Here is a 27,514-nt window from a genome sequence, read left to right on the forward strand (position 1 = left end):
TACCTTGGGAGGATTCTTCCATTTGTTCTGGGTAAATTCTCCAATATATGCTTTTTGCTTCTGATACTTCGTTTCCTTTACTGTAGTAGTCAGAGAGAGGCCAATACTGGCCTTCAATATTAGCATTCAGCCTTGGCTACTGAGCATTACTAGTAAATCTACCTGCTGGGAAATCCCACACTCAGTTTGTAAAACCTTTTCGGAAACTTTGGGAGAAGTGATTCTATGCTGCCATACAAGAATATATTAATACCATGTTAAAGCTTAGCCACCTTGTCTAGCCTGAGTGCTCATTTTGCCTTTTTTTTTTTTTTCTCAAATCCTTCTGTCCTCTTCCAGCTGTTACACCAGCAATAACCATTCTAACTGCAGAGACCTGCGAAGATCCAAAAGTCTTGTTTATCATTTAATATCTGTTGCTTTTTTTTCTTCTTCCTGCAGAACATGATCAGAAGATAGCATCATACACCATGATCATGGCCCCACGGAAGAGGAATCGTCATGCGTTGGGATTTCTTTGTTGCTTTGGGGGTAGTGATCTCCCTGAAATCAACCTCAAGGACAACAACCCCCTCCAATTCCTTGAGTTTTCTGTCCCGATCCCACCAGCAGAAGAACTCAATGCCAGATTCTCCGAACTTGTGGTAAGTTTCTGCTGCCAGATTGATATATTTTAGGGGATGGATGAGCTCGTCCCTTCAAAGGAGGAGTGAAGGGACTTAAGGGACTTATTAGGGATAGGAAAAAAACCTTCTGGTAAAGCTTTTTTAAAGTTTTGGTTTGGTTTGGTTTTTTCATTCTTTTATGACCAATTCCTTGGTGGGAAAAAGATGGCAAATGACAGGATGGATCACAGTGGTACTGGGTATAAGTACAACAAAATGTTTAAATATGCTTATTTATTCTCACAGCACTATGCAGTTCTCCAGATTTAGGACTGGACATATTAGAAGGAACCTCATCAGTTCTCCAGAGAATGAATCCTTGACAGTCAATTTCTTATTAACAACTTTGGGGTAAAGTCTGCTGTATAATACAGTGGAAAATCTTAGGGTTTGTGGGCCTATAAAATAAGGACTATACTGTTCTGTTGATCAGTAACATACTGGTGGTGAGGTATAAGAATCAGGTGACCACGCTGATTGTTTATCAGCCAGCTGCCTTTAGACCGTGGAAAGGTGCTGTTGCAGCAACAGACATAAACAGGAAGAGCAGCACTTATTGCAGATGAACTTTGTCGTCTGCTTTTGTGGTGAATGTGGGTTCCAGTAGCAGGCACTTGCTGTTCATGCCTGGCATCGAATGACCTCGCTGTCTTTGCCCTCTTGTTCAGCCCACACATAAAACACAGGCGGAGGTCGTAGGGCTGTGCTGGTTTGCAACCTGCATCGTAAAGGTGACCCCCGTTGGATGCGGTTGATTAGCGCTCTCTTTACCACTCTGAGATTGTGGGGTGTGTAAAGTGGGGTATCTGTAAGTGTATATATGCCTGAGTGGTGCTACTGAGATGAGGAATAGAACAGAAAAGATTAGAGGAATTTGCCAGTAAACTTTTACGTTACACTTATAACATTAGCCCAGTAAGTTCTTGTCCATTACCATGGCTTCAGAGTGCCATAGCAAGGAATATAACCATGTAATTGGGGTGTGCAAGTGGGGGTTAACATATGGGCAGCTATAGTATGTCATACCAAACACAGGGACAGCTATAGCTGGTCAGATCAGTGGTCTGACAACCTAGCCCGGGCTCCTGTTGCAAGATGGGCTGCAAAGCAGGTACCTAGGGAAGAATATAAGATGTGGCCCTGGGGTGGTCTTTTCCAGAATACTCTCCAACCCTCTTAACAATTTTCAGCTCAAGAACTTCCTCAGCACAAAGTGGCTTTGTGTGTACATAGTAAATCGATATGGATTTCTTTTCCATTAACTGTTTCCACTTTCCCTAGCACCCATGACCATTTTTTAGCATTTGCAGTATTCTATGCCAGGGGGGAGTGGGAAGGAGTCAGTAGGATTTTCAGCTATTTCGGGAAGAACAGAGTGTGTAACAGAGGAGGGTCTACTTCCTTCTCACTAAGTAGCAGATGAGGAATCTCCTCTTATGGAGATACCTCACAAAATCCTGGTCTATATGTACGTCAGTTTACCTTTTATGTGAGACTACTGGAATTCCTCTCAGAAAGTGCAGCTGACTGACTGTGGAGAATTCTGCTTGGTGACAGGTATCTCTCATGGGTAAGAGTGTAATCTGTAATCTGCTCTGCTGTCAATTTATTTCTGGATGCTGCTTAAGTATTGGCTTTCACATGCAAAGCTTTAATTGCTGTATCAAAGTTCACCTCTCTCCAGTACCAAGACCCGTTGAAGCATTCAATCCAGCCTTCCTGAAGACGTCACCAAGAGATGAGCTTTGCTCCTGAACTTGGCTTGCTAAAACTTGAACTTGTTTACCTTTGGGTCATAGTGAAAGACCTGTTTTAGTTGCTGCTGGGCTTTTGCTTGCTGAGAAGGGTATCAGTTTCTATGAGGAGTTTTTGAGAGTTTGTGGGTGGTATTAAGGGTGCTTTTAGCTTTTTGGTTTATGCCTGGCAAATACCCGTGTTCCTTGTGCTTGTGGCAAAACAGCTCACAGCTGCCTTATGGAAGTCTGCTATGATTTTTAATGTTTTTGGTGCGAGTATACTTGATGGACTGTAAACATTTTTGGCCCCAGAAGTTTGTGAGTTGTTCGTCTATGCTACAACTTATTAAATGTGCTGATAGCCTGTAACTGGCATATGCATTTCAAACAACTGAAGCTATTAAAATGAAAATAGATCCTATTCATGTTCTTATATTTAATGATAGTACCCTAGCCATCATGACTTGAAGTTAGCTGGGGGAGAAAAGTGCTATTTTTCAGAAGGTTAATGGTGTATATTGCATATTTTTATAAAGCACTCAGATAGGATAGTGATGCATGTCCTGGGTAGTCAGGTGACACAAAAGCAGTAAGGGCTTTGAGTCAGAGAACCTGGGCTAGAAACCGGGCTGGCAGAATGCAGAATATGCCTAGAAGGGCTAGTTTGTCCACAGGCGCGGATTAATGCATGTTCCACGAGACACTAAAATAAAACAGGCTACATCTGTATTGACAGCTCAGATGAGATGTTAATTGGATTAGAAAGATTCAGTCTGTAAATGTGCCAGTGTAAATCAGCGACCTGGAAGTGCCTGAGAGGGCTCTGTGCTGTGTACTTGCCTCCCCGCTGCTTATCCGTTAGGGTCTAGTCTGGGTGCACTTGTACTATATAAAAACCAGATTTGAGTGTAAAGCCTTTTGACCCAAATCCCCAAGTGAAATGATGACACCAACATCATCTAAGATCTGTAGTGAGAAAAGCATTTGTGTTAGCTCCCTGAAGCAGGCCCGGGGGGTATAGCCTCATCTTGCCATCTGCTCTACAAAGGGTATAATGAAACATTGGTGTGCTTGAATGAATTTTTAAAAGCCTTATTTTTCCCCTTGTTGCAGTTAAAATGTGGGGCATTTTCCCACGTAAGAGTTAATGACAAGAAGAGCTAAGCCTAGCTGTGCTGGAAAAGGCTCTCTTGTGATGAATTTTCCAGTCCAGTAAATATTAAGTATGTTTCTACCTGCCTTTCTGAGGAAAATAGACATTTTGAGGGCCAGAAGCATGCCTTCTCTTGTTCTTGTGGTCCTTAAATTAATATCATGAAAAATGAATTTGAAGATGTCCGTTTTGCAAGCAGAGGAATTAAGGATGTGTTAGGATCCTTTATTTGTGATGGAGTCACAAGACCTTTCCACAGCTTGCAAACTTGCTCGTGGAGATTCCAGGCTGAGGCAAGTGTAGGTGTATGGGCTGCTCTGTTTGGGGGATGCACCCAGACCCATGGACTGAATAACACCAGCTGCCTAACTGGACTCTGACCAAGGCAGTGCTTGTGAAATGACGATGCTGATTCAGCTGAAATGTCTGCTCTTGATGCTGCTCAAACCAGAAAAAACAGTTCTAGGATGGATCCTAGGCATGTGTGCTGCTTGAAGCTGGATGCTGGGTTTAGGCCTTGTCTCCTCGATTAGAAAATTAAAACAGAAAATGTTACTCCTGACACAGGCCAAATTCAATCTCTGTTTGTTTCGTTGGGAAGATGTACAGGGAGTAGGTCTGAATGAAGACTGGCTCAGGGTGGTTTGGTCTGATTTTGTTTGGGCTAAGACAGCAGAAGGTCTACTCCTTCTCAGGCTGTCTGCTGGCAGTGATTGCCCTGGGGCTAACGGAGTGGTAACTGTACCGGTGAGTGCTTATCAGAAGTCTAGATGCACAAGACACAAAGCAAACAAATGCCTGTGACCTCAAGCTTTGCACCTCAAAAGGCCACTTTCATGCACCCAACTGGAAGAGGGCGGAACAGCTGGCTTTATCGTCTCTCCTTCAACGAACAGGCAAGGAAGAGAAGCTTCAGAGAGCAGGGTGTGGGGAGTCATCTGGTACCTCATAAATTGTAAAACTGGCCTTACCTGACCGTCAAGGCTGTTCTAGCCAGCATCACTTCTGCTTTTTTCCTCAGTCTCTCTTCTTAGCTGGCACTGTGTATACTACCATGTAGTAAAGTGCTGCTGCAGTTGGTGGTCTATTCAGCGGATGCCAATCTGGTTTTGTGCCTGCTGGCAAAAATGGCTGTGCTAAGCACATGGGATTTTCCTTGTACAGATTTATTGACTGAACAGGAACTGCAGAAGAATCTGGAAGAACTATTGCAAGGCAAAGGGAAATAGTTTTTTTTCATGAAACAACTTCTCCATGTCCTTGTTCGTATTTGTTAGCAGTGGTGTGTTCTTGTCACAGCGGGTTCTGATTCATTTTGCTCAATATTAGAGCCTGGACTCTTCTTGTTGGTTAAGGATGGGCTTCTGCTTGACACTAAAGATTTTGCCATCTAGATCTCTCTTACACCAGCAACCTGATCTCAGATGTGAACTCAGACCGTGCCAAGAGGTGTAACTTAAATGCTGGAAATTCAGGTAAAGCAGAAATGTGTAAAGAATGCTGTCACAGAAGAAAGAGCAATGTAGAAAGCTTGTGCTTTCGTTGTTTCTGTTTCCTTTCTTAGTGGCTCTGTTGGGATGGTCATGGTATTTGAGAAGGTGGAGTTCAAGATTGTCTATTTTAGGGTGGAAGGTCCATGGGGAAGAAGTGGAGTTGTCTTTTGAGTTGCTGTTTTCAAAGTTGATCGTATTATTATAGCCTCCAAGCTTGAACAATAATATCCTTGTCTGAGTTACCTGCACCCCATTAGACTCTTATACTGGGAAAGATGTGAGAAATGCTTACTGTTACTTCTTCTTAGTCTTGGCTGCCTTTGCAGCATTCTGGTATTTAGTTCAGGTGGGATATTGACTGGATTCTTCTGTCGTGATTTGTTCCTCTTACATTGCATTTGAATCTGTTTCTTTTTTCCTTTTTTTTTTTTCTTTTTATTTTCTTCTTTTTCCCCATAGTCCCTAAATAAGGAGTTCTGTTGACTTCATAGATTCACAAAAGCGTTTTATCCATATTACTATTTACCATCCTCCCAGGCTTTTCCACTTATGCCACCAAAAGTACCTATTAAGTTACGTTATTTACAGTTGAGTGATGTAAATACTTATGAACTCTCTGTATTTGAAAAATTCAGAATTATCCAGCATCTCTTTTGGCCTGCCTTTGTGCTGCTTCTCATCCATTGACATTACATCTCCATATGAAGTCTCATCATTCTTTAGTTGCCAAAAGAGGTAGGTTGCTGCTCGAATGAGGCAACGTACAGTCTTCCCTCTCTCTCTCTCTGAAGAGATCTAGTTTTCTGACCCTACTGTGAAACCCCAGCTTTTGTCATGGAGAAGATACACACGGAACTGCTCTGTGTTCCTGAACAATAAGGCCACTGGAAATAAAAAACGTATTTTCCCTTGTGGTATTGCCTGAGTGCAATGAAATGAAGATGGAACCAAATGCGGAATCAAGGGCTCTGTCCTTCCCTCAGGATCAAGCACCTTCAGTGTGTCCAGCCCATGCTGGGAAACGTGAGTGAAACCTTAACCTTGGTTTCTGTCTGTGGTGTTCTGTAACACCAACCACAAGAACGTGGAACTATGTTCCTTCCTGACAACCCTAAACTCAACTCTTAGTCTCTCACCTTGGATCCCATAATATTTAGTAATGGCTTCCACAGCTTCACAGTTGGCTGAATTTCTGAATTAAGGATGAGCTAGCCCAGGAGTCTAGCTGGAAGGAGTAGCAGTGACTATGACAGTAAAGAGAAGAGAGGAAATGAGGATCATGTTCATTCCTTCTCTTTCAGTCTCCTTGACATAGGAGGTATACAGTGGAACTCCCATGCATGTGAAAAATATGAGAGGGAGATGTGGCAGCAGAGTCCAAGCAGCAGAGGCAGCAACTTGGTAACCTCTGAATAATCTGATAATTTCTGTAGTGGTGACTAGAACTTTTAATGCCTTGTGCCACCTGAGGAAGGAGGATGCCTAAAGCAAGATGTCTATTGCTTTACTGTACCTATTGCTCCTGCCTTTTTTCTCCTTCCCTTCCCACCACATGGGTCTCGCTTGACTTTTCTGCCCGTTTAGCGAATCCCTTCTGAAGTAAATCAGTGTCTTCATCTTGTCCTGAAACAGAACTATGGAATTAATGTGATATTGGCTGCTGTAATATATTTTGATGTGCTCTCTTGATTTCTCAACCCTCCAGGCTAGTAGTTGCCAGCACTTCAGTGACAGAATGCTGAAGAGTGTGAAAGGAGTTGGTTGGTCTGAAGCACATGAGCCATCCACATGACTGGTATCTTTGCTAGTCCTCTCAGGACAGGGACAAAGGAACAATAGGGTCACCAGGGACACATTTCTAGTAGCATTGGATGAATTGATCAATAACAGAAGGTTTGGGAAAACTCTGCTCTTTGTTTACTCTGTGACAGCTCTCCACATCTGTTCCTTCTCTACCTTCACAGGGAATAAAATTCAGTGATTATAGGATCTCTTCCTAGAGGAGAGACAGTTGAGTAGAAAACAAAGAAAAAGGAGTTTTTATATTGAAAGCATGGAGTATCTGAGAATTCATTTATTTATTTCATCAGAGGAAGCAAAACACTTTCTGAGCCAGGCATCAATTTGGCATATGCTGGATAAGACACCTTCATCAAGAGCCACAGGGAGCTGAGATCCAAACCTAGATAACTGTAGTAGCGGTTCCCACTGCAAACATCTGACTTGGAAGGAGCAAGTTGCCTTCATGCTTACTTCTACCTTGCAGGCCATGTAATGTAATGGGTACAACGTGAACCTCAGATGAAAACTGGGCTTCACCACATTGAATAAGTACTCCCATATAGCACCAGTCCCATTCAAGCTTGCCAAACCCTAGCTGTGGCAGTGTTCGTGAGGCCCCTCTTTGGCTCTGCGACCTGCAGGAGTATTTATGGGGTAAAAAGTACAAGGAATGCCTCCATTTGGGGCTTTCGTGTGAATATAGACTGCCTTAAATGTTAATCAGTGTACGTAGGCACAAGAGGGCATCAGCTGTGTTTCTCTGTGTTGGTTGACAGGCCTGGAGAACAAAGTTCTCTATTTCTTCCCCAGCTCCCTTGTTACACTTCTGGGGAAGAAATGCGCAGTTGCCCGTTCTGCCTCTTGGCTCGCAGCGTGGAGTACCACCTTCTCAGAGAAGCATCCTCCATCTCTAAAGCTTATTCAGTCCTTAGTTTCTCACTGAAAGTTTGTGGCTTAGAAGGACATGTGTTTTAGGTCCTCACTTCAAACCCCAAACACATGTGGTGTGTATTGATGACAGTATTTACTCCCATTTAAATTAAGGCATGTTGCCAAGATTTGAGTATTTCCGTTTCAAATCATTGATCTTTTGAGTTATTCTGTCTTCTTCCTGGATTCTTTTTAATATGGAGATTTAATCTCTGTGTCACTTGCCCTACATGTAAATCATAGTTTCAGACTACACCTCTGACAGGCCTGTGGCTTTGAGTTGTTGATCAATGCAAATTTCTCCACAACCATAACTTAAAAGTGCCTCTATGCTGTTTCGCCCATAAGAGGAAGTTCTTTTATTCCCTGTGCCCATTCCCTCTGCAGTTTTCTGTAATGAAGGATTGTACCTAATCAGTCAGGAAGGTTGTGTAGTGCCAAATGCAATCAAGATCTGGAGAGGTCCTTCATTTTCATTTGCATATGATGAGCTCTGACTCCAGCAAACTAGGAGGCTTTGCTGGCCTTGGCTCGGAGGAGGCTCCCCACCCCAATTATTGCTTCCTTTCTGGCACTTAATGAGAATGCACCCGTGGAGGCTGTAATACTGATGATGAGAGTAAGCTGGATTTTTCACAACCAGAGGCTCGTATCCAGGAAGAACACTTAGCATCACTATCTGAGTAGAAGACACTGTCTCTGAAGGCAGAAAAAAGCAAAGCTTTGAGGCAGCAGATTGCTTTCCTCTCTGATGGTGACCAGGCCACAAAAACTTTCCTTTCTCTTGGGTTAGTTTATAGTTGTCAAATTAACATTTTTCATGCACTCAGATGCACTTGTCTTCTATTATAATAATGGCAAAAGTACTGAGTGGTTTAAGATTTCGGAGGCAATTAGGGGACTGAAGCTTGGGAGGCAAAAGCTCTTTATAGTATCATAGTCTGTCTAGTTATGCACAGATGTTCCTTTATGTCTAGCACAATTCTTCAGTCCAAGATTGTACATATCTGGGATAAGGTTTTTCTTTTTCTTCCTGCTCTTCAAAGAGATTTTTCGTGTTGGGTCTGCTTTACACGTGTCCCACGTGCAATACATGTGCACAAGTCCCTGATTTTAATGCACATATCGCTACAAGCCGCTTTCTAGAGTTACTCAAGTCCCAATCCATAAGAGGTATGACATTTTAGGCTCCGTGGCAGAGACAGCTCCCTTCTTCAGACACTCTCCTACATGTGGAGCCCTGTAACGGGGACAGCCTTGTGGCAGTGAATGCAGAACCAGCACTTTCCCTCTCTAGGCTCCCTTCCAGAAGGTGCAGCTGGTTGGCAGCTCCCAGCTCCCTGACCAGCTGTGTAAGAAGCAGCAGTCACTGCTGCGAATGTGGGAGACCCAGATGCTGTGAGAGGAGCACGAGATGGGAGCCAGGTCTCACACCCCGTGCCTGAGAATCAATAGGGTTGTGTAAACTAATGCAAATCCAGACCTGGGCTTACGTGCCAGATTTTGGGTGTGAAGAAGCTGGGGGTGTTACCAAAGCGCCTGTGCAGTTAAAGGCCTTTGTACAGGGATACACTGTTCTGTAGATCATGTTGGTTTACTATAAACTTATGGACCGATGTAAAAGAGATCAGTTCCACTGAGGATGGTAGCGGAGTTAGATAATTCTAAATTGCCTGAAATTTGGCCAGTGTGGTATTTTCTGTGTCTCGGGTGACTGTTAGCTTCTGAATATCTCAAGCAGAGCATGCTGGCTGCTTTTCTAAAAGGTGAGGCAGAGTAGTGGTCGTGGTGGGAACACCTGAAGGGAATGTTTGAGCGTGTTCTGAGTATGATTTACTTACAATAGACATAAAACACCTGAGAAAGACCTGCTTACTGGACTACATGTTTTTAACAAGATAACCCTGATGTTCCCTGACTGAGGAAATGCATGTAGTCCATCTAGGGCATGAGAGGAGTGGATTTTGGAACCACAACAGATATGGCTTGGGATGCAAAAGGAGGGGAAAGAACAGATCCTGCCACTAGAGCATGGATGTGCTAAGATGTCAATCTTGTGTTTTCCCTCTAATGGATGCTTGGAAGCTGTCACGATATCCTGTCCCCTAAGCCATGGATAGGGTGGATGTGCTTATTGTTCAGAAATCTACTGTCCATGTGTTTCTAATATTTTATCAGCTGATTCGATAACACTATCTTGTTTTGGCATAGCTGCAGGTGTTAGGCAGCATTACATAAAAAGAAAAAATAGTGTAAAGCTCTACTGTGGCCTTTTTCCTTAGTAAGACATCATTGATATTTGAATATTTTTTGTGTTGCATTATGGCTGTATCAGAGTCAGGAGCTTTCTGGATTGAGACTGAAGGCTGCTGAACTGATAAAACATTGAGAAGATAATAGGAGTCATACTTGCTACCTGGAAGGATCAAATTAATCTTTATTTCAGCTTTCTGGGGCTTTTCCAGCTCCACATGGATGGATGCAGAGTAGGCAATTTCCTACCTTCCTTGTAGAATTGAACCAGTGTTCTCATACAGTGTCTGACACCTTTGGTGCCTGCTGGCTGCAGAGTAACAAGCTCTGCCCTTTCCAGTAGAAAAAGAGCCAGCAGCAGCAGTACAGGGATGTCTTCTTGCTCCACTGCTTTGAAATGGCTTTTCCGAGTATGATTCCTGCCCTTCTGCAGTTTCTGTCCTTTCTTTACTTCTCTCTATTAGTGTCTTATGTTGTTCAAAGCTGTATTAGATGACTTACAAATTTATTAAGACCTTATTCCTCCCCTTCTAGAGAGGATGTTTGATATTTGATATATTTGATATCTAGAGGATACTAGATTTGCTCTGCTGAGGAGAGGTAGGAGACTGTTATGAATCAGGTCAGAAAGGTCATTTGGGATGAGAAGATGCCACTTGGAGATGCATCTGAGAGAAATGGAAGAGGAGAGTACTACATGATGCAAAGAGCATGATGACCAGTTTGTAACTGGACAGGAGATGGCGACAAGGAGGGACAAAGTTTTCCAAAGTGCTGAAGAAAAAGACACAACAAATGCAGTAGCTGTGGCGCTGAAGGGAGAGCAAGGACAGGGTGCAAAGATGGAAGTGGCATGGGACGAATGCTAGGCCAAGATGATCTTTTGGCTATGATTTTGGAGAGCGAGCTTGCATGTTGATGAAGGGAGGTTGAATGACAGATCTTCTGCATCTCATAGAAGGGCCAGATCTGAGATGTTGTAGGAGGTATGATTTGAGCAAGAAAGGGGGAGGCAGGTCCCTGTGATGATAAAGATCTTATGAAACCTATAATAAAATAGCAATGTAAAAGTAACCACCTGAAGCTGGGGAAGCAGTGAAATTTTCCAGTGAGGAGGAAAGGTGGTGAAAGAGGATGGGATGCGAGTGTTTTGCAGGACAGCAGTTATTCCTGCTGAGGTTCAGTGTAGCTGGGGTTTAGGAATAACTGTTAACAAAATAAGATAATTGAATGGAGAAGCAGGTAACGACCATGAAGGATCATCTGTTTAATGTGTTGACTCAAACTCACTGCATTTGCTCATCTAATAGCAATTTATATCAGATCTAATCATTGCTCAGAGAGTGTATCACATAGCCTGAAGGACAGTGGGGAAAAAGGGTTTATAATTATGCCATGCCTCTGAGTCGTTCTGTAGGGGTGGACTGTGTCTTCAAACAGTGCTCAAGGTTGTTTATCATTCAGGGAAACTGTTAAGGTAATCTGGGATGGCTCTTCTACTGTTGGAGGGAAATGGCCTTTTTTTTTTTTTGTCCTGCACCTGGTTTGCAAGACTCCAAAGTAGGGAGCACAGGGTGCCACAGGGGAGGCTGGGTGGATGGAGTAGCACCTTTTTAGGGTACAAGGTTTTCAGGTCAGCAGTTTTCTGGCACCTTCCTCCACAGTGGGTAAAGAGGAGCTTTTGGTGTCTCTAAATACAGGAGATAAATGGCCCTTCTGCTCATCCCTTCAGCACCGGGTGGGAGCAGTGCATGGAAGGCAAGGATCAGAAGGTGCTTTAGCTGTCACTCATAGCACCAGGCCACCTCCACAGATGCTCTGCTTGGGCACGTTTTGTCTGGAGGAAGGACAGACAGGTGCCTTCCACCTGGCACTAGAACACCACTGACCCAGAGCTTCTAATGCTAGGTACCTCGTTTTCTGTAAATAAAAAAGGTCTGTAAGCTTGCTGGGAGGAAAGCATTTCAAGAGCACTATGGCTTGTTCCTAGGTACCTCTGCAAGCTCATTCCAGGCATTTGTGAGGTTGTTTCTCTGGTGTGAAACAGGAATAGTAATGCTTCTCAAACCAGTTTTAGTATAGAATTGTAGCCAGATTGAAAAGGTGCTGAAAAGATACGGCACATGTAAGGCATAGGTGGTACAGGAGTCTTCCAGTGGCAAATGTATTGTATTTGAAGAGCTCTGGAGCAAATCTCTGCTACTGCCTCCTGGCATAGCTATTGCCCTGCTCTTACCTACTTGGTGGTTTGTGTTTTTTTTTTTTAAGGAGAATCTGATAATAAGACTCTACAGCCTTCCTGGACAGACTCTCCTTTCTTTCACGTGTGAGCCCAGTGCTGTATGCAAAATGGCCCTAGTCAACCTCTGTATAAGCTGTGCACTTCTATATTGAAAACACTTAAGGGCATCTTTTAATTTTGTGGTTTCCCATCATTTGTTGACCACATAAAGGGAAAGGCTGCCCAGACTACTAACACAAACACCTTCTGAAAAGTATTTAGCAGCACGCACAACAAATGTTATGCAATGACTTACTAGGTGGAGGTTTGATGAATAACTTCTCCAGAGGAAATTACAAGGGGAAAGCAGATTGCAGTTTCCCAGTTTGGAAGGTGTCCAGAGAGATCCCTGAGTCATGGAAAATCCATTGGGATAGCTTTAATGGCTGTGTTTCAGCATTACATCTTGTATATAGAGCAACAGCTGGATGAGTTTGCCGGTCGGTGTGAAGTTGTTGCCTTCTGCATTAATGATGCAAGAGGACTTTTGGATTACAAATGCTTAACGAGACAGTAAATGCAGTTATGATTTGTTGTTAGGAGATGGGTTCATTCTGCAAGGTAAATGCTCCTCCTTCTCTTATTCCTTTTGCTGTATTTTGTGAAAGCTTCTGATAATTTCTTTCTTAGAAATATTTAGAGGAAAACCGTCTTGGCTGGTGTTTTTTTGAGCCCACTGGTGTCAACGCAGTAGTTACTGTTCTGATTATCAGAATAGTTGAGCAGTGAGACAGGACAGGGTGTGAGTGAATAACCAAATACAGTGTCATGCCTTCACTTCAGTGTTTGACTATGGAAATACTTGGTTTACGTGAGTGAAGAGCATTGTGGAGTTGCCCTCCACCTGACCCCAGAGGACATAACAGAAGCCTCACATGTTGGTGGTGTTCTAGCTGGTCTGGACTGATTAGTAGTAAATACAGCTCATCTCCATTTATTGAAGTAGAAGTTAACAATTAGCGAAATGGGGACTGATAGACTGCTCAGTCTATTCTGTGTCTGAAATCTGTGCTGTAGGCTGTAGAACAAGCCTGTGTTACAGGCTGGCTAGCAGAGAGGTTTAGTCTCTGTTACAATTTAAAGCAGGTAATTTGATTAATATTTTTCACTGGTGTAAATCCAGAGTAAGTCCATTCAGTTTAATGGAGTTAGGGACATTCTGATCTCTGGTTTGCACTACTAAAGCTGAAGTAATAATTCAGAGAGCAAGAGAAGAACTAAAGCCAGCTTCTGGTTTCACTTCTATCTGTGTAAACCTGAACTCATGCCAGAAATGATGTTGATTTATTGGCGTTCCTTTTGAGTTTACCCTGCATATAAGTTTGAGCATGTGTGTCTGAGCTGCACAGCCGAAGCTCGATAAGAAGTTAATTTTGCTCATTAAATTCTTAACTGACCTCTCAGTTCCTCCTGCCCTTTTACGTAATATTTTATCAGCGATTTAAAGGTCAGCCAAGCTCTGACTTACCCTTGTTTTCCTCCGTAGGGGCACATGGCAAATAGGATGCACACAAGAGGATAAAGCTGGGAGGAGAGGAGTAGGGGGCACTGACACCCCTGGAAATTCAGCCTGCCTTTGGCACAGGGTCGCAGAAGCAATTCCCAGCCCACATGTGGAGGGTTGAGCCAGCAGGACTGTGTTTGGGCAGGAAGCGATCAGAGAGGTGTGTGCCTGTGTGCTTTGGCACGGTCCGAGCTGTGAATTGCTCCAGCCTAGGAACCTCCTCTGAACTCATTAGTCTTAAAACAGAACAGAGGAGACTTTGTAGGGAGGGAGAGGGTGGAGAAGCCGGAAAGGTAGCAGTTTAGATGGCAGTTTCCTAATAACCTTTCCCACACCTACCTTCCCATACAGGGTCTCATCTAAAGGACCTTGGCATGAAAAACAAACCCTGGCACAGGGAGAGGGAAATGAGGGGAGAAGAAGGAAAGGAAATGAGGGGGTGGGGAATGGGCGCTGTGCTGAAACAGCAGATTTTATTGTTATTTAGTGTTATATAAGGTGATACTAGAAGCTCTGTTTGAGAGAAGTATTTGATATACTGTTTATAATCAGAATGTGGAGGTAAATGTGGTACTTGCCCTAGAGGACTTACAACCTGTCACAGAGAAATGATGTATCAAGTAGGGGTTTAATGGCTTCGGTTCTGTTTGGTGTTTTCATTTAATTCACTGGACAGTGGAATACAGAGCATACCTATTAACTTTCCAGATGTCACTAGGCTGTAAACACTGTGGATATGTTAAAAGATAAGCTTTAAAGAAGGTGGAGAAATTGTGTGAAAACGGATGGAATTCAGTAGGGACAGTTAAAACATGCACCTTTTAGGAGAAAGTCTGGTAATTCAGGTTGGAAAGTAGCCAGGTGGGTACATTTCTTTAGAGAAGAAACTAGGGCTTATAGAGGATCGTGAGTGAACAGGTCATGGATGTTTTGAGGGGTTTTTTATTTAAAAAGAAAAAAAAAAAAGTAATGGGCTTCATGGAATATGTAACCAGGAACGCAGTCTGGAAGATGCATGAAGTCGTCTTTGCACTCAAGCATTGGTAAGGTCTCAGCTGGAGCTCTGTCCCCACTTTTGAACAGTGCACTTCAAGAAAGATGTACTTTGACCAGGGAAAGCCCGGAAGTCAATTAGAAGAGGAACGAGAGGTCCAGAGGACATGACCTCTAAGAAAGACTGAAAGAGCTGGGCTTGTTTAGCCTCGAGAAAGACGAATGAGGAGGGACATTACAACAGCCTTTAATAGGCTTGAAAACTGTTATCAAGAGGAAGGAAAAAAATCTGCTAACCATGTCTGTGGTTGTTGATAGGGCCGGAAGCAATAGGCTTAAATTGCAGCAGCAGGGATTTAGATTAGACATGAGCCTGACTATTCAGTTTTCATCCCCATCCCTGTCATTGGGCTTATTCCAGTTCACTGACATGGACATGCAGCCCACCTTAACAGAAAAAGGGTGATAGTCAACTGTTTGCATTGTTGTTCTCAGATGCCCACCCATATCCATGGAATGGCCCTTTTGCTCTACCCATATTGTCGCCCTACGTATGAGAAGGCGTATCTAAGTCATAATCGCTCTTTCTCTAAACATCTGCGTGTTGCATAAACAGGTACTGGTTTTCCTCATTCTTTCTCTTTCTCTTTGGCCCAGCAGATTGTCGTCTCATGCATGTGGTTTGCCTGTGAAGGGCAGGAAAATGAAGAGCAGATGCAGCTTCTAATGGCCTCTGCCACAACAGGCCGTGCTGGTTATAGGTACTTGGATGCTGTCAAGCCACAGAGAGCTTTGAGGGGTAGGAGAGAGACAGGATTTAGCTCTTCTCCAGGGAGCAAAGAAGCAATTAACCAATGATTAAGGAGAAAAAAAGGAAGCAGTATAGTGGGGTGAGTGTGTTAATTGACTTTCTGTGAGATGAATTTCTCTGCCAAAAAGCAGTGCCCTTGATGGATGAAGGTCTTACTCTGCTGCTGAGCCTTAAGAATGAGTAACTTCTGTGTTGGCAGGGTAGAAGAGAAACACATCTTCCAGTACATAAACATCAGGTGATTTTTGTCTTGTACTGTTTGACTAAGAATCAAGAAATTCGGGCCCGTAGTACTGAAGGGGCTTTAAAGCTGCAACTTTTTGAAAAAGCAAGAACAGAGAAGAGTGTGATGGGAATCACAGCCTTTTGTGGTCTGCTTTTCTGCTTTACGTCAGATCTGCGGCAGTAGCTGAAATGCAAATATTGCTTCCAATGCCAGCAGGCTGTGTGAGCGACTCGTGTGTGCAGAGCGCTTTCATCATGCACGAGCGTGACGATAAACCAGCGTAGGTATGGGCAGATGTTATGTGACATGTCTTATGTGTATAGTTCTTGTGCATGTAAGGGGTGAGTGGCATACATATCCACACATACTCGTACTTTGTGTGTGCAAATGCATGGAAAGCCAATGATGTTTTGCAGTGATCCTCCCGATTCTTATCAATTGGGAAACTGATGAAAAGGTTACTCCCCAGCCTCACGTGGTGTGGCGTTTCTGTGTGCTTTACAAAGGCTGCTTTTAATTCCGGGAGTTGGGATGAAATGGAAGAACTTGAGGGAAGGGAAGGGTTTGTTTTGGGGGTTGTTTTGCCTTTTCTTCATGGGTTATCAGTGGACTCTGGACATATGTCAGATACCCAAGTGGGAGCTCTTAACCAGTGTGCTGCCTCTGGAGGTGTGCTAGCTGTGCAGGTGGTAGTGCTGTTGCCTGTTGAAAGAGCATCTGCTATCAAGTTCAGCCACGCAGTTGTGCCAGCTACAGCCCTGAGAAGTTAGGCATGGGAACTGGTTGTATAGAGGAGGCGGCTCTGTTTCACTCCTCTCGACGCCTGCCTCAATCACGCTCCAGTGTTTACAGTTGCATATTAGGTAAAGCCTGTGAAATATTTCTCTCATTTTTGGGAGCTTTACTGAGCGGTGCTTTTTTTTTTTTTTGCGTTTCTCCTGGCTCCAGTTCGTACAGTGTGTAGGCATTTGTGCAGTCGAATGAACCTCACTCACTGATGGGTCGGACAGGCAGTCTTTCAGAATGCCTTATCGACCTCCTCGATATTGGAAACGTGCGCTCTTCCAGCAGGCTGCCTCTTACATGTCAGCCTGGGGAGCTGGATTGAACAAAGCAACGGAGGGAAAACTGCAGGGGAACAATCCTATACTGTCCCCTGGAGGTGGACACAGCGATTAAATAGGGAAGGTTTATCTCTTCTACTTGAAGGATTCATAAGTTCGTTGCAGAGACTGAGATCCGAAGAAGATTTATTTATTTTTTTACTTTTTTCTTTTTTTTTCCCCCCCACTCACTGCAGTTGTTCCTGAAGCAGCTTTCTGGACAGCTGCCTCTGGACCTGTGATGAGAGTGTCTCTGCTCCTCCCCGACCTCCCTCTCTGGTGGACAGAGGCACAGCTCGAACGTGAGCCACCGGACTAACCAGTTTGTTAGTTGCCAACAGAACCTGGCATAGGCAGCTTGAACTGAAAAGTAAAAGTTTCTGGGATGGCTGTCAGTGTAAAAGTGCAGCTTTCAGGCAATATAAGTCATGTGTTAGCAATGTGGTCCTAATCAGTTCACTTGTTAAAGCTATAAAAGTTGTGCTGGATTGGATTCGGTATTGCAGAGGCTTGTAGTGTGCTGCTGACAGCCTCCTCCCTGATCTTTTTCCACTGCTTCCTCTTCCTCTGCAGTCCCAGACGTGTCAGTGCCATTTATCTCCTGTCAGCTTGAGCTGTACTTCAGCATTGATTAACCCACCATCAACTATTCCCTCAAAGTGATTGCACATGAACATGACCCTTCTTCGGGGCCTACCAGTGGGTGCTGGATGCGATCCCATGGTGTGTCATAATCACTATTTACTTTATACAAGATTTAAATAAATTCATGCAAGGCATAAGGCAGTCAGCTGTGCTGTGCCACTTGAGAGCATCAGTGGAACAGGAATATGGCCCTTTTGGGGACATGGTGATGGACATCTATATAAATGACCTTGGGGAACCCGAGGCGACAGGTATCATACTGTACAGGGAATTTATTATACTTGCAACAGTGGATTATACTTCATTTTTTAAATTGGGTGGGTTTGATGCTGTTAAGAGACTGAGAGAGAATGATTGATGAGGTGGATAAGGGAGAGTGCATTTGTGCATGACAGGGAAAAAGGGTCAAGCGGAATGAGAAAAAGATTAGAGAGGGGAAAAAAGGAAAGGTAAGTGTGTGCAAGAGAAAGGCAAAAAAGGAATGGGGATGTGAACAGGAAGCAAGATAATCAGTGCATTTAACTAAAATTCATACAGTGCAAGGCCATAGTGTAAAAATGAACAGACCCACCATCCTCTGAAGGTTGCTTGGTTGTTTTGAGTTGTTGGTTTTTGTCTTTTACAAAGAAGGAAGACTGGCAGGCAGTGAAACTGGGACAAGTAGAATGAGAAACTGGAACTGAGGGAATCTGCCACGAGTGTCTAAATATCCCTGGAGCACCAAGTTTGTGGCTCTTGTCTTGGCTTCAAGTCCTGGAGACCGTGCTGGAGCCCTGAAGCCCTGATACTCTATGTACTTATAGCCTTGAGGTTTCCCTTGCTGTGGCTTCAGCATCGATATGTTGAAAATGGGAAGTCTCACTGTGTCTTTGAGTATCTTACTAAGTTTGTCTTTCAAACTATTTCATGTTTTCCCCATTTAAATTCCAAAATTCCTATGGACTGTGGACCAAATTAAATTTCCCCAATTAAATTCCAAAATACCTATGGTCCAAAATTCCTAAGGCCAAGTGAAGTTGACTGGTGAAGGAGCAGCTATCCTGTGCCTCTATCCCACCTTTCCACAGATAATGGTAAAGACACAATACATATTTCAGGACAGAGGTGGAGGTAGGCATTAAAGGTTCTCCTTTAGAGAGGCAGGCATGTTGGTAGGTGTTAAAGGTTCTCCTTCAGTGGTTCTCTCCCCAGGTGAACACTCTTCTACATTCCAAAAATATTACTTTTTCTCTATATTAATTTCATTTCACATCACTAAGAAAAGTGCTGCCCAGTCTAGGTGAGAAATGCTTTACTGTTCAGCTCTTCCAGGGCTTTCAGTGATATCATTATCGACCTGATAGCTACCCAGCATCAAATCCAGCTTTCACACCTTGATGAATGTTCCCCAAAACAAGGAACATAATGTGGTTTTAAATCCCATAAAATACTGGGTTTATGTTTCCTAACCATTCCTCCTCCTTGTTCCCTTTCTTTCTCTGTCTCTTATTTCCTTGGGTTGTAGCCATTTTGAATGGAGGCCATCTTCCCTTTTGGCTTGAGAACTGGACTGGAAATACTTGAACCTCAAATTCAGCTCCAGTAAATTTTAAATGTTTTATCATTAAAATTCAATCTGTGTAAGTAAAAAAAAAAAAAAAAAAAAATTGCCCACACAAAAGCGAAATTAACCGAATATATCCTTCTCTCAGTAAATAAAATAAAACAAGTAGTAGATAAAGGAGAGAAACGTAAGGAGTATTAACCAAAGGTACTTTACATCTCCCTCAGGCTAGCCTGGCAAATGTCTTTTTAATCTGTGTTTCATGAGAACACTTGCAACTCTCAAGTATTTTTAAGAGCCAGGAGGCTGAGCTCCATTGTGCAGGGTCATGCTGGCACGAATTGCTGGAACCGAACCACCCATCCAAGGCATAGAAGAGGATTTACTACATTTCTGTTGGGAAACTGGCACAGGTGATGGAGGAGGGCGTTTTCCCCGCTTTGTTCTGACCGACCCTTTTTTCTTGCCCTTTACATTTGCTCCCTGGGTGTTTGGTCATGTTGGCTTCCTTAGCCTGGCTCCAACCCCAATCTTGATGACTGCATTCAGAGTTTGTAGTTCTTCCCCCTTCCTGCCAACCTTTGCAATTCCTTTCTCCTTCGATAGCTGCTTGCTGTCACTGAGCTAACTCTAGGGTCTGAATTTCTACATACTGACAGATCTGCCTCTGTTGTTGGGTCAGAATGACCTATTCATGGACCAAATTACCCTTCTGAAATTTATTCTTTCTGTTATTCCACCTGCTTCCCTCCAAGGCAGCAAGTTCCCTTATGTGCTGTCTGTTAGGATATTGAGTCAGAGTAGGAGAACGGTCTGCTTGATCCAGGATCTTCTTTTTTAGCTAGATCCAGGGGTTTCCTGTGCAGTCACGGTGGTCTTCTGATCCTCTATGGAAAGGGAATGGAAAGAGTAGGATGGGGATGGGAGAGGTAAGATGATCTGGAGGGTTCCAGAAAGAGGGTTCATGTCTCTTGTATTTTGCAGGGATTTCATGGTTCTTTATAGGGTGGGGTTTGATTAATGGCATAGATAGCGGGGCAGGGCGGGGGTGTGTGTGTGTGTGCGATGTATGTAGGTCTCTTCAGTTCCTTCCACTCCTTTCTTCCTCCCAGTGAAGGAGCACACTTGCCGAAGACTAACTTCAGGAAAGGGTGTTGAAGAGACTGACTGCTGCTTTGCATTCTGGAGAAGGTGTCTCTTTCCCTGCTGAATATTCATGCTTGCTACCTGCCCATCTGACCTGGGGAGCAGAACCCAGCATTTTACCTCCTAATGAAGACAAACACTAGCTATTCCGCAAGGAAGGGCAATCCATTTGGCATGTGCTCTTTTCCAGTCAGGTGTGTTTGGGTCTGCCTCTGGTGGTCGATTATGCCTGGAACCCTGAGCAGTTTCCTTGTTACCTGAGCTAATGTGGTGACTTCTGATGTTCTTCTGGCTTTATCTACCCTCCTGAGTCACAATAAAGCAGGGTGTGGATGCGCTTTGGTGCCATTGGATTTTCCATCCTTTCAAACTACCTTTCTAGGCTTCTGTCCTGAAAAAGAATGTCATGCTATCGGGATGCAAAATTATGTGACTGGGAGTTGCATATTCTTAGTGCCCCACTGAAGGCACAGTGCTCTTTATGTCCCTGATCCTGCCAGGGTCTAGAAGCTGCTAAGTGTCAGCATCCTGCCCTCTGGGTGGCTTCAGTCAATAGGAGCATTCTTTTGATGAAAGGGTTGTCTTGAACGATACTGGTTGAGATCACTATTCGATTTTGTTCTCAGCTTCTGGGAAGAGCTTTTACTGCTAGTCTGATCTACCAGACTTCAGAAAGAGCAGTATGGATTAGAAAACCAAGTTAGTTGCTCTTTATTTAAAAAAAAAGGAAAAGGCTAAGATCGTTAAGCAGTTCAATAAAACAATCATAATTTTTCTAAGAATGTAGCTAGGCCCAGCCAGCTCATTTCAGATGTGTATTCTGGCCTCTTTGGTGGCTCTTCCAAACCTGGCATTTTTGATTCCCTGTCTGCCCCTCCTTTCCCTCCCACATGCTTGACCTCCAACAGCATTCCTTCGCTTGTCTTAAGACCTTACATGTCGTTTCACTCTCCCTCTCTCCCAAGAATGTTATCCTGGCCTGAGCTTTCTAATTGTGTGTAGCAAGGATAAAACTCCTTGCCTCGCTTGGCTGCCCCCTTGTTTGGAAACTCACCCTAAACATTTCCACATGGTTTTGCACTCTTTTTGCACAGCTAAAATTTTTTGGGTTTGGGGTTTTTTATTTTTTTTTTAATTTTTTTTGCCTTTAAACCTTTTCTTGTTTAAAAAGACCCTCCAGCTTCTTCTACCTTGGGCTGCTGGCACTGACCTCGCCTTGTTACTGTTTGCATTTCTTTTGTACCTTTTTGCAGCTGAAATCTCTACGGGCTTTTAAATCTGTCAGCAGCCGCTACCAGGCTCAGTGTGCAATTTAGCTCACTGTTTTCACAAGTTTCCCAGCCCTGAACGCTTTCCAAATGAGCCATTGTTGGGTTGAGTTAAAGAGGTATTGTCTCTGCTTGGGCTAGGTTAGTGTGGTGCCAGAACCTGCATGTGCAGCGTTCTTAGCGCTGCAATGTTGTCTTGATACTGGACCCCTGGACACTTCTTTCTCCAAACACTTTCAAATACATAGGAAAAAGAAAACCCTGCCAAAAGTGATTCATTGGGATGTTATTGGAAGCTTGTCTTTATATTGCTGAAACTCTCCTTTAGACATCTTTGTTCCTGCTCATGCAGGCTGCTTGCTATGAAGACCGACCATTCTTATTTGTTTAATTTCCCATTAGCACCTGAAAGCAGCAGCTGTGATTGGAGCCCTCTTCTTGTCAGTGCTGAATAAACACAGAGCAAGTCACAGTCTCTGCTTTGATTTTCAAAACACGTTGTATAGGAAGAGAGTCTATTGTTATCCACCTTTTACAGCAGAGAAACCGATGCTGGAGAATTTGGTGGTGTATCCCGAGGGAGCTTGTGACAGAGTCGGGAGTCGGTTCCAGATCACAGCATTACCTTTCGTTTCACGAATGGAAGGTTGGCTAGGCTCTAAAAAGGTGCGTTCCACTGAATTCACTTTTCTTGACAGAGACTGAAATTTGCTGGTCTCTGGTCTGATGTGAGGCTGGGTGGAGGTACGTCCTTTATGTCTGAAACGCTGGTTGTCTTTTGCTGTGTGGTTCAGGGGACAAACATCAGAGCACAACCTGTAGGTTGCTGTTGATGTTGCTGTCACTAAAGAACTGTCTCGTGACCTTTGTTTAAAAGATGGAGTGATTTCGTTGTTCTCCTCCTGTGGAAGTCCAGGCTGGTACTGCAGGCCAGGAAAAAGGTGTATTGAATTTTTGGCCTTTCTCTAAGAGTCATAAGGAGTGTCTGTGTCACATAAGCCAGTGCTTTGAGTTTTTCACTTCATGCCTTTCCTGTGATCTTTCCCGTCCTTGACTAATCATCAGCGATAGAAGTTTGACATGGAAGTTGTTCAGGCTGCCTCTCTTCATAGGTTCTGCTCTGACAGGAACAACTCACAATAGCAAGGTAAAAATTATGAAACCGATAATCTTTTCAGTCTTTGGGAGCCAGTAAGTCCTCTGCCTTTTGCTTGAAGGCTAGTCAACATACCTTGTCCAGATTCCTCTCAACCTATTAGAAGTTGCCAATGCAGTTGTTGACTGTTGTTTTTTGTTGTTTTTTCTGTTTTTCACAATCTCCAGGATGAATTGGATCTCACAGACAAGAACAGAGAGGCTATGTTTGCACTCCCTCCAGAGAAGAAATGGCAGATTTACTGCAGCAAAAAGAAGGTATTACTGTTCTCCTGATTGAAGTAGCTCACCAATAAATTCTGTGTGCATGTACATAACTAGCAATATACATCTAGGTTTGAACTACCTGTTTATCTGCTTTTTGCTCAAGAAGGTGATTGAGTGATGTAAGGACTTTCATCAGCATGAATGAATATGGCACAACTTTCTTATAAGTAGTGTATGCACATGTGATTTCTGAAGAGAATGTTGACAAATTAAAATCATACGTTGTCCCGTTTTGAATCTCTCACGTTTGTTTTTGGGTTTGGCTTTTTTGTTTGAGCTGGAAGAAAAGCTATCATGGCACGTGTTAAGGAATTCTTAAAAACTTTTGTGGGTTGCTTAGAATAGAAAATGTATTACTGAAATCTTTCAGGATGTCTTCAGATAACTGTAAAGTACATAATAATAGTGATGTCTTAAATCTTGGTAGTTCAAGGTCTTCCATAGCTTGTAGGAAAATGTTCCTTATTGCACTGGAAAGTGAAGCTGACCTGCTTCTATCAATTTCTGTGTAATGTTTCTCCATTCAAGGCCTTCAAATTTCTGAAAAAAAACGCTGAGAGGGGCTGAAAATCACAGGCTGACGTATCACAGTGGGTATTCTGTCACTGGCAGAATGATGACCATGTGAATTGACAAGTTGTATCACTGTTGTGAAATTTGGAAAAGAGGAATCCCTGCAGGGGTGGCGTGGTGGAAAAGTTTTGTTGGTCTAGGAAGGAAACAGACAGTCAGAAACAAAGATCACCCCAATAGCATGTATTCATTAACAATAAATTTTAGGGAGAAAAGGTGTGGTGAGTTTGTTGGCTAGTTTTATTTCCCAAATGTGCAAGTCATGCTGTGAGAGCATCAGTCTTTATATGTAAGTCTGCCTGACAGAAGCTGAAAGAAGAGGTTTAGACTTCAGTTCTGAAGATGCAGATGGAAACCCTGATGATGGTACTTCTGAGGCTGTGTTTGCTGCCTTTCTTTGCTCTGGGGAGTGGGTGGAAATGAGCTTTCTTACCATGTAGTTAAAGAAAACCTCAGTCAAAGCAACCAGATGGGTGCTTCGCATGTGTGTTGCTTTTGTTGGAAATGCATCTCACAGGGAAGTTAATAGCAGCAAATTAGTTGCAGTGCCTCTGAGCTAGCAATAGTTCAGGAAGTGCGTAAGAGCAGGCTGGGCTCGGCTGTCTTTGGTTCTCTCTCCATCCTTCTTCCTGCTGATACACAGAGCTTGCGAGTGGAGGGAAGGTGCAGGCTGCTGTGATTAATGTTTGCTTTACAGTTTTGCTGGCCAGCTCAGCTGGCTTCTTCAGCTCTGGTGGGAGAGGATCTGTTTGTAGCCGTCTTAGAGAACCACACATTCCACCTCCCCGACCAGTCAGCCTTGGCAAGGAAGATTCAGGCTTTAATGTATTTAATATGTTGGTTGGATTCACTATATTACACTTTTCTCTTTAAGCAGTGGATTTGATATAAGAATCTTGAAGACCTCCAGCGTTAAAGAAGCTGCATACTGGAAAATCTTTATAATGTATTTATAGTGCAACCTCAGTTAGCTGAACTCCAGCTATCCAAAATGATGTGCTAACTGGAACAGGATACTGTTGCCAGATGTCCATTCATTACTTGTAGATACTTTCAATTACTTGAAACCTTAACTGTCCAATGTTATTCATTGTTCCCCTCTCAGGCAGTCAGATGATAGGCGATGACATACCTCTCTCTCTAGCCTACTACCTAATCCACCTATCATCATTGTTTTACAGTGACAGAGAAGTTTGTTGCAGGCTTCCCTCTAGAGGAAAGCTGTCTGTTCCCTGCAGAATTTGTAATCTAATTTTAGCCACAAAGGGCCCGATTCCTCACTCGACAGAATGCTGTCAGCCATCCAGGACAAGCCCCTAGAGAGCTCTGTCTTGCTGAGGTTGGGTTCCTTAAGCTTCCTGCGAAGCAAGGGCTCTACGCTTTGTAATGTGGCAAGTGAAAACTCTGTCAACTAGAAGGTCAAAAAGTGCAGGTTGAGGCAACTGCTCACAATCATTACTCTCGGGTGCCTTTTGTAGTCTAGACGTAACAGAAGGTCAGAGCTTCCTGATTTGCTCCAAAGATGGTTAGATCAGTAGGCTGTCTTAAGTAAACAAATGTCACTTGCAAAAATGCAGATCAGTCGTTGTTGGAGGCACAGTGTCTATTGACCTTGGCAGTTAGGCTTTGGATATAAAACTTCTGTGGTAGTTGTTCCCAATGTGGCAGCAGAAAGTCGCTATTGTATCAAGAAACTCATTCCACGTGTTTCTGATACCAAGCCTTTCTGAAGAAATTGGGGAAGACACGTATGTCTGTGCGTTTAAAGTTAGATGCCAGGGGCACAGCTTGTCAGTCAGCTTTCCAGGGTACTCAAAGGAGATTCAGTTCTGGATTGAAATTTCGTGCTTGTGGGTGGGATCTACAGAGGAGCATTCACACAGTATTACACAGCCATGCTTGCTTTGGTTACTTTTGGCCACTCTAGGTTTGTACCTGAAACCATTAGCACTAAAAGCAAATCACCGATGATTTGATCTAAAAGAATAGCTTCAGCTAGCAGCTGTAGTGAATGCTTTGCTCTCATTTGTGGAGTAGCTATTTGCAAGCAATAAAGGCTGCTGGGTTGGAAAATGTTGCTGTGTTCTGAGTCTCAGCTGTCCTTTACCTTGCTGTTAATCAGTACAGAGTGGGCAATGAGAGATGCAGTTGTCTTAATTTGCATCAGAAGAATCGTTAATCAGCCACCACTGATGGCACCCTGACCCTCTACCCGAACCACCAGTATAACATGTATTAGATTGCTTCTTTCTCTGTAGTTTGAACTTTCCCTGATGCCATATTGAGTTATAAGTAAACCCGTATGTAGACAGAATGCAAATGATGACATCCTCCCCCAGTTCAGGTACCTTATTCTGGTTTTGTTTAGGATGATCTTCATGTCTCACCATCAGCTGGAATGTAGACTTTCATAAAATATGCAATCCACTTCTGTAATTCCTTCCTGTGAAATTATCTCTAGATTTCCTGCTAGTTGTATGCTTTGCAGGAATTAGATCAAGCACTAGACCATGCTTTCAGATGTATTTATTTGTAAATTTTTGATGTCAAGGTTTACTGCTATTCAGTGCTGTTTTACCAGGAGCTGGCACTAAAGTACATAATCTCATTGAATACTGATCAAATATGGAAAGAAAAAGTTGTCAGCTCACTTACTTCCCCTGTAAATGAGCCTATACTGGGATCCCCAAAAGAGTTGAAAACGCAGGTATTGCAGTGCTTCGACACCCATTGCTTTAGATGCAGTCTGCCTTTCTAAGAATGAGGCCTCGTGGTGCGGGCAATAGCTTGTTGCCTTCTGTACAATCCTGCAAGCTCGTCGTCTTTTTACTATTGGAAAGCAAATCAAGTTGTTTTCTTTTTATGGCCTTTCCTGCCTCCAGAGACTAATTTGTAAGCCTTCAGTTGAGCAGATTTTAGTAGGAAGCACACACATTTTGCAGAGTTAAACAAGTTAGGTTTTTTTTACGTCTGTGTTTCTTTGAGGGAGAAATTGGTAGCAAGTCTCTTCCCAAAGTACAGTCAAACTGGGCTAGCTGTATCATACAGCTTCTCTCCAAACAAAGAAACACAACAAAAATCTCAATCCTAATAACTATCTTGAGCTCTCCTAGGTATTTTGGGGTTATTTTGTACTGTTCTCATTTTAGTTGGGCCCTAGAATAGCTGCTGTGTGTGGATTGTGTTTTACCTACTCAGGTGAGATTATTCAGGCTCAAGTAGTGAAGCAATAATCAGCACTGGAAAGAGGCATTTATGGCATCTGAAAAAAAGAATCCATGCTTATAGTCCTTAAATTGGTTATACTGTGTCTGTTATGCAAAATACCTTTTCCCCCTTCCCTCTTTCTTCTTTTCCCCCTTCCCTCTTTCTTCTTTTCCCCCTTCCCTCTTTCTTCTTTTCCCCCTTCCCTCTTTCTTCTTTTCCCCCTTCCCTCTTTCTTCTTTTCCCCCTTCCCTCTTTCTTCTTTTCCCCCTTCCCTCTTTCTTCTTTTCCCCCTTCCCTCTTTCTTCTTTTCCCCCTTCCCTCTTTCTTCTTTTCCCCCTTCCCTCTTTCTTCTTTTCCCCCTTCCCTCTTTCTTCTTTTCCCCCTTCCCTCTTTCTTCTTTTCCCCCTTCCCTCTTTCTTCTTTTCCCCCTTCCCTCTTTCTTCTTTTCCCCCTTCCCTCTTTCTTCTTTTCCCCCTTCCCTCTTTCTTCTTTTCCCCCTTCCCTCTTTCTTCTTTTCCCCCTTCCCTCTTTCTTCTTTTCCCCCTTCCCTCTTTCTTCTTTTCCCCCTTCCCTCTTTCTTCTTTTCCCCCTTCCCTCTTTCTTCTTTTCCCCCTTCCCTCTTCTTTTTTTTTTTCCTAAGATACAGTCTTTAAAATATGAATAAAAATCTGCATCAGAAGCAGCGTGGCCAGCAGGTCGAGGGAGGGGATTCTCCCCCTCTGCTCTGCTCTGCTCTGGTGAGAGCCCCCCCCTACAGGGCTGCGTCCAGCTCTGGGGCCC

At 43.4% G+C, this 27,514-nt stretch overlaps 1 protein-coding gene across 3 annotated transcripts in view; it reads left to right on the plus strand.

Moving 5' to 3' along the window:
- Positions 1–470: 470 nt before the first annotated feature.
- DAAM2 (dishevelled associated activator of morphogenesis 2) overlaps positions 471–27,514 on the plus strand; it is a 119,921-nt gene continuing 92,877 nt past the window's right edge. For 2 of the 3 annotated variants that reach the window (XM_086460552.1, XM_086460553.1), the window contains exons 1-2: positions 471–644; positions 22,856–22,945. In XM_086460552.1, the coding sequence (XP_086316678.1) occupies positions 471–644; positions 22,856–22,945 (264 nt within the window). The remainder of the gene's footprint in view (positions 645–22,855; positions 22,946–27,514) is intronic. The other variant, XM_086460554.1, reaches the window with a different exon arrangement.

This window comes from Leptosomus discolor, chromosome 2 (genome assembly GCF_034619465.1).
Source record: "Leptosomus discolor isolate bLepDis1 chromosome 2, bLepDis1.hap2, whole genome shotgun sequence".
Lineage (NCBI taxonomy): Eukaryota > Metazoa > Chordata > Aves > Leptosomiformes > Leptosomidae > Leptosomus > Leptosomus discolor.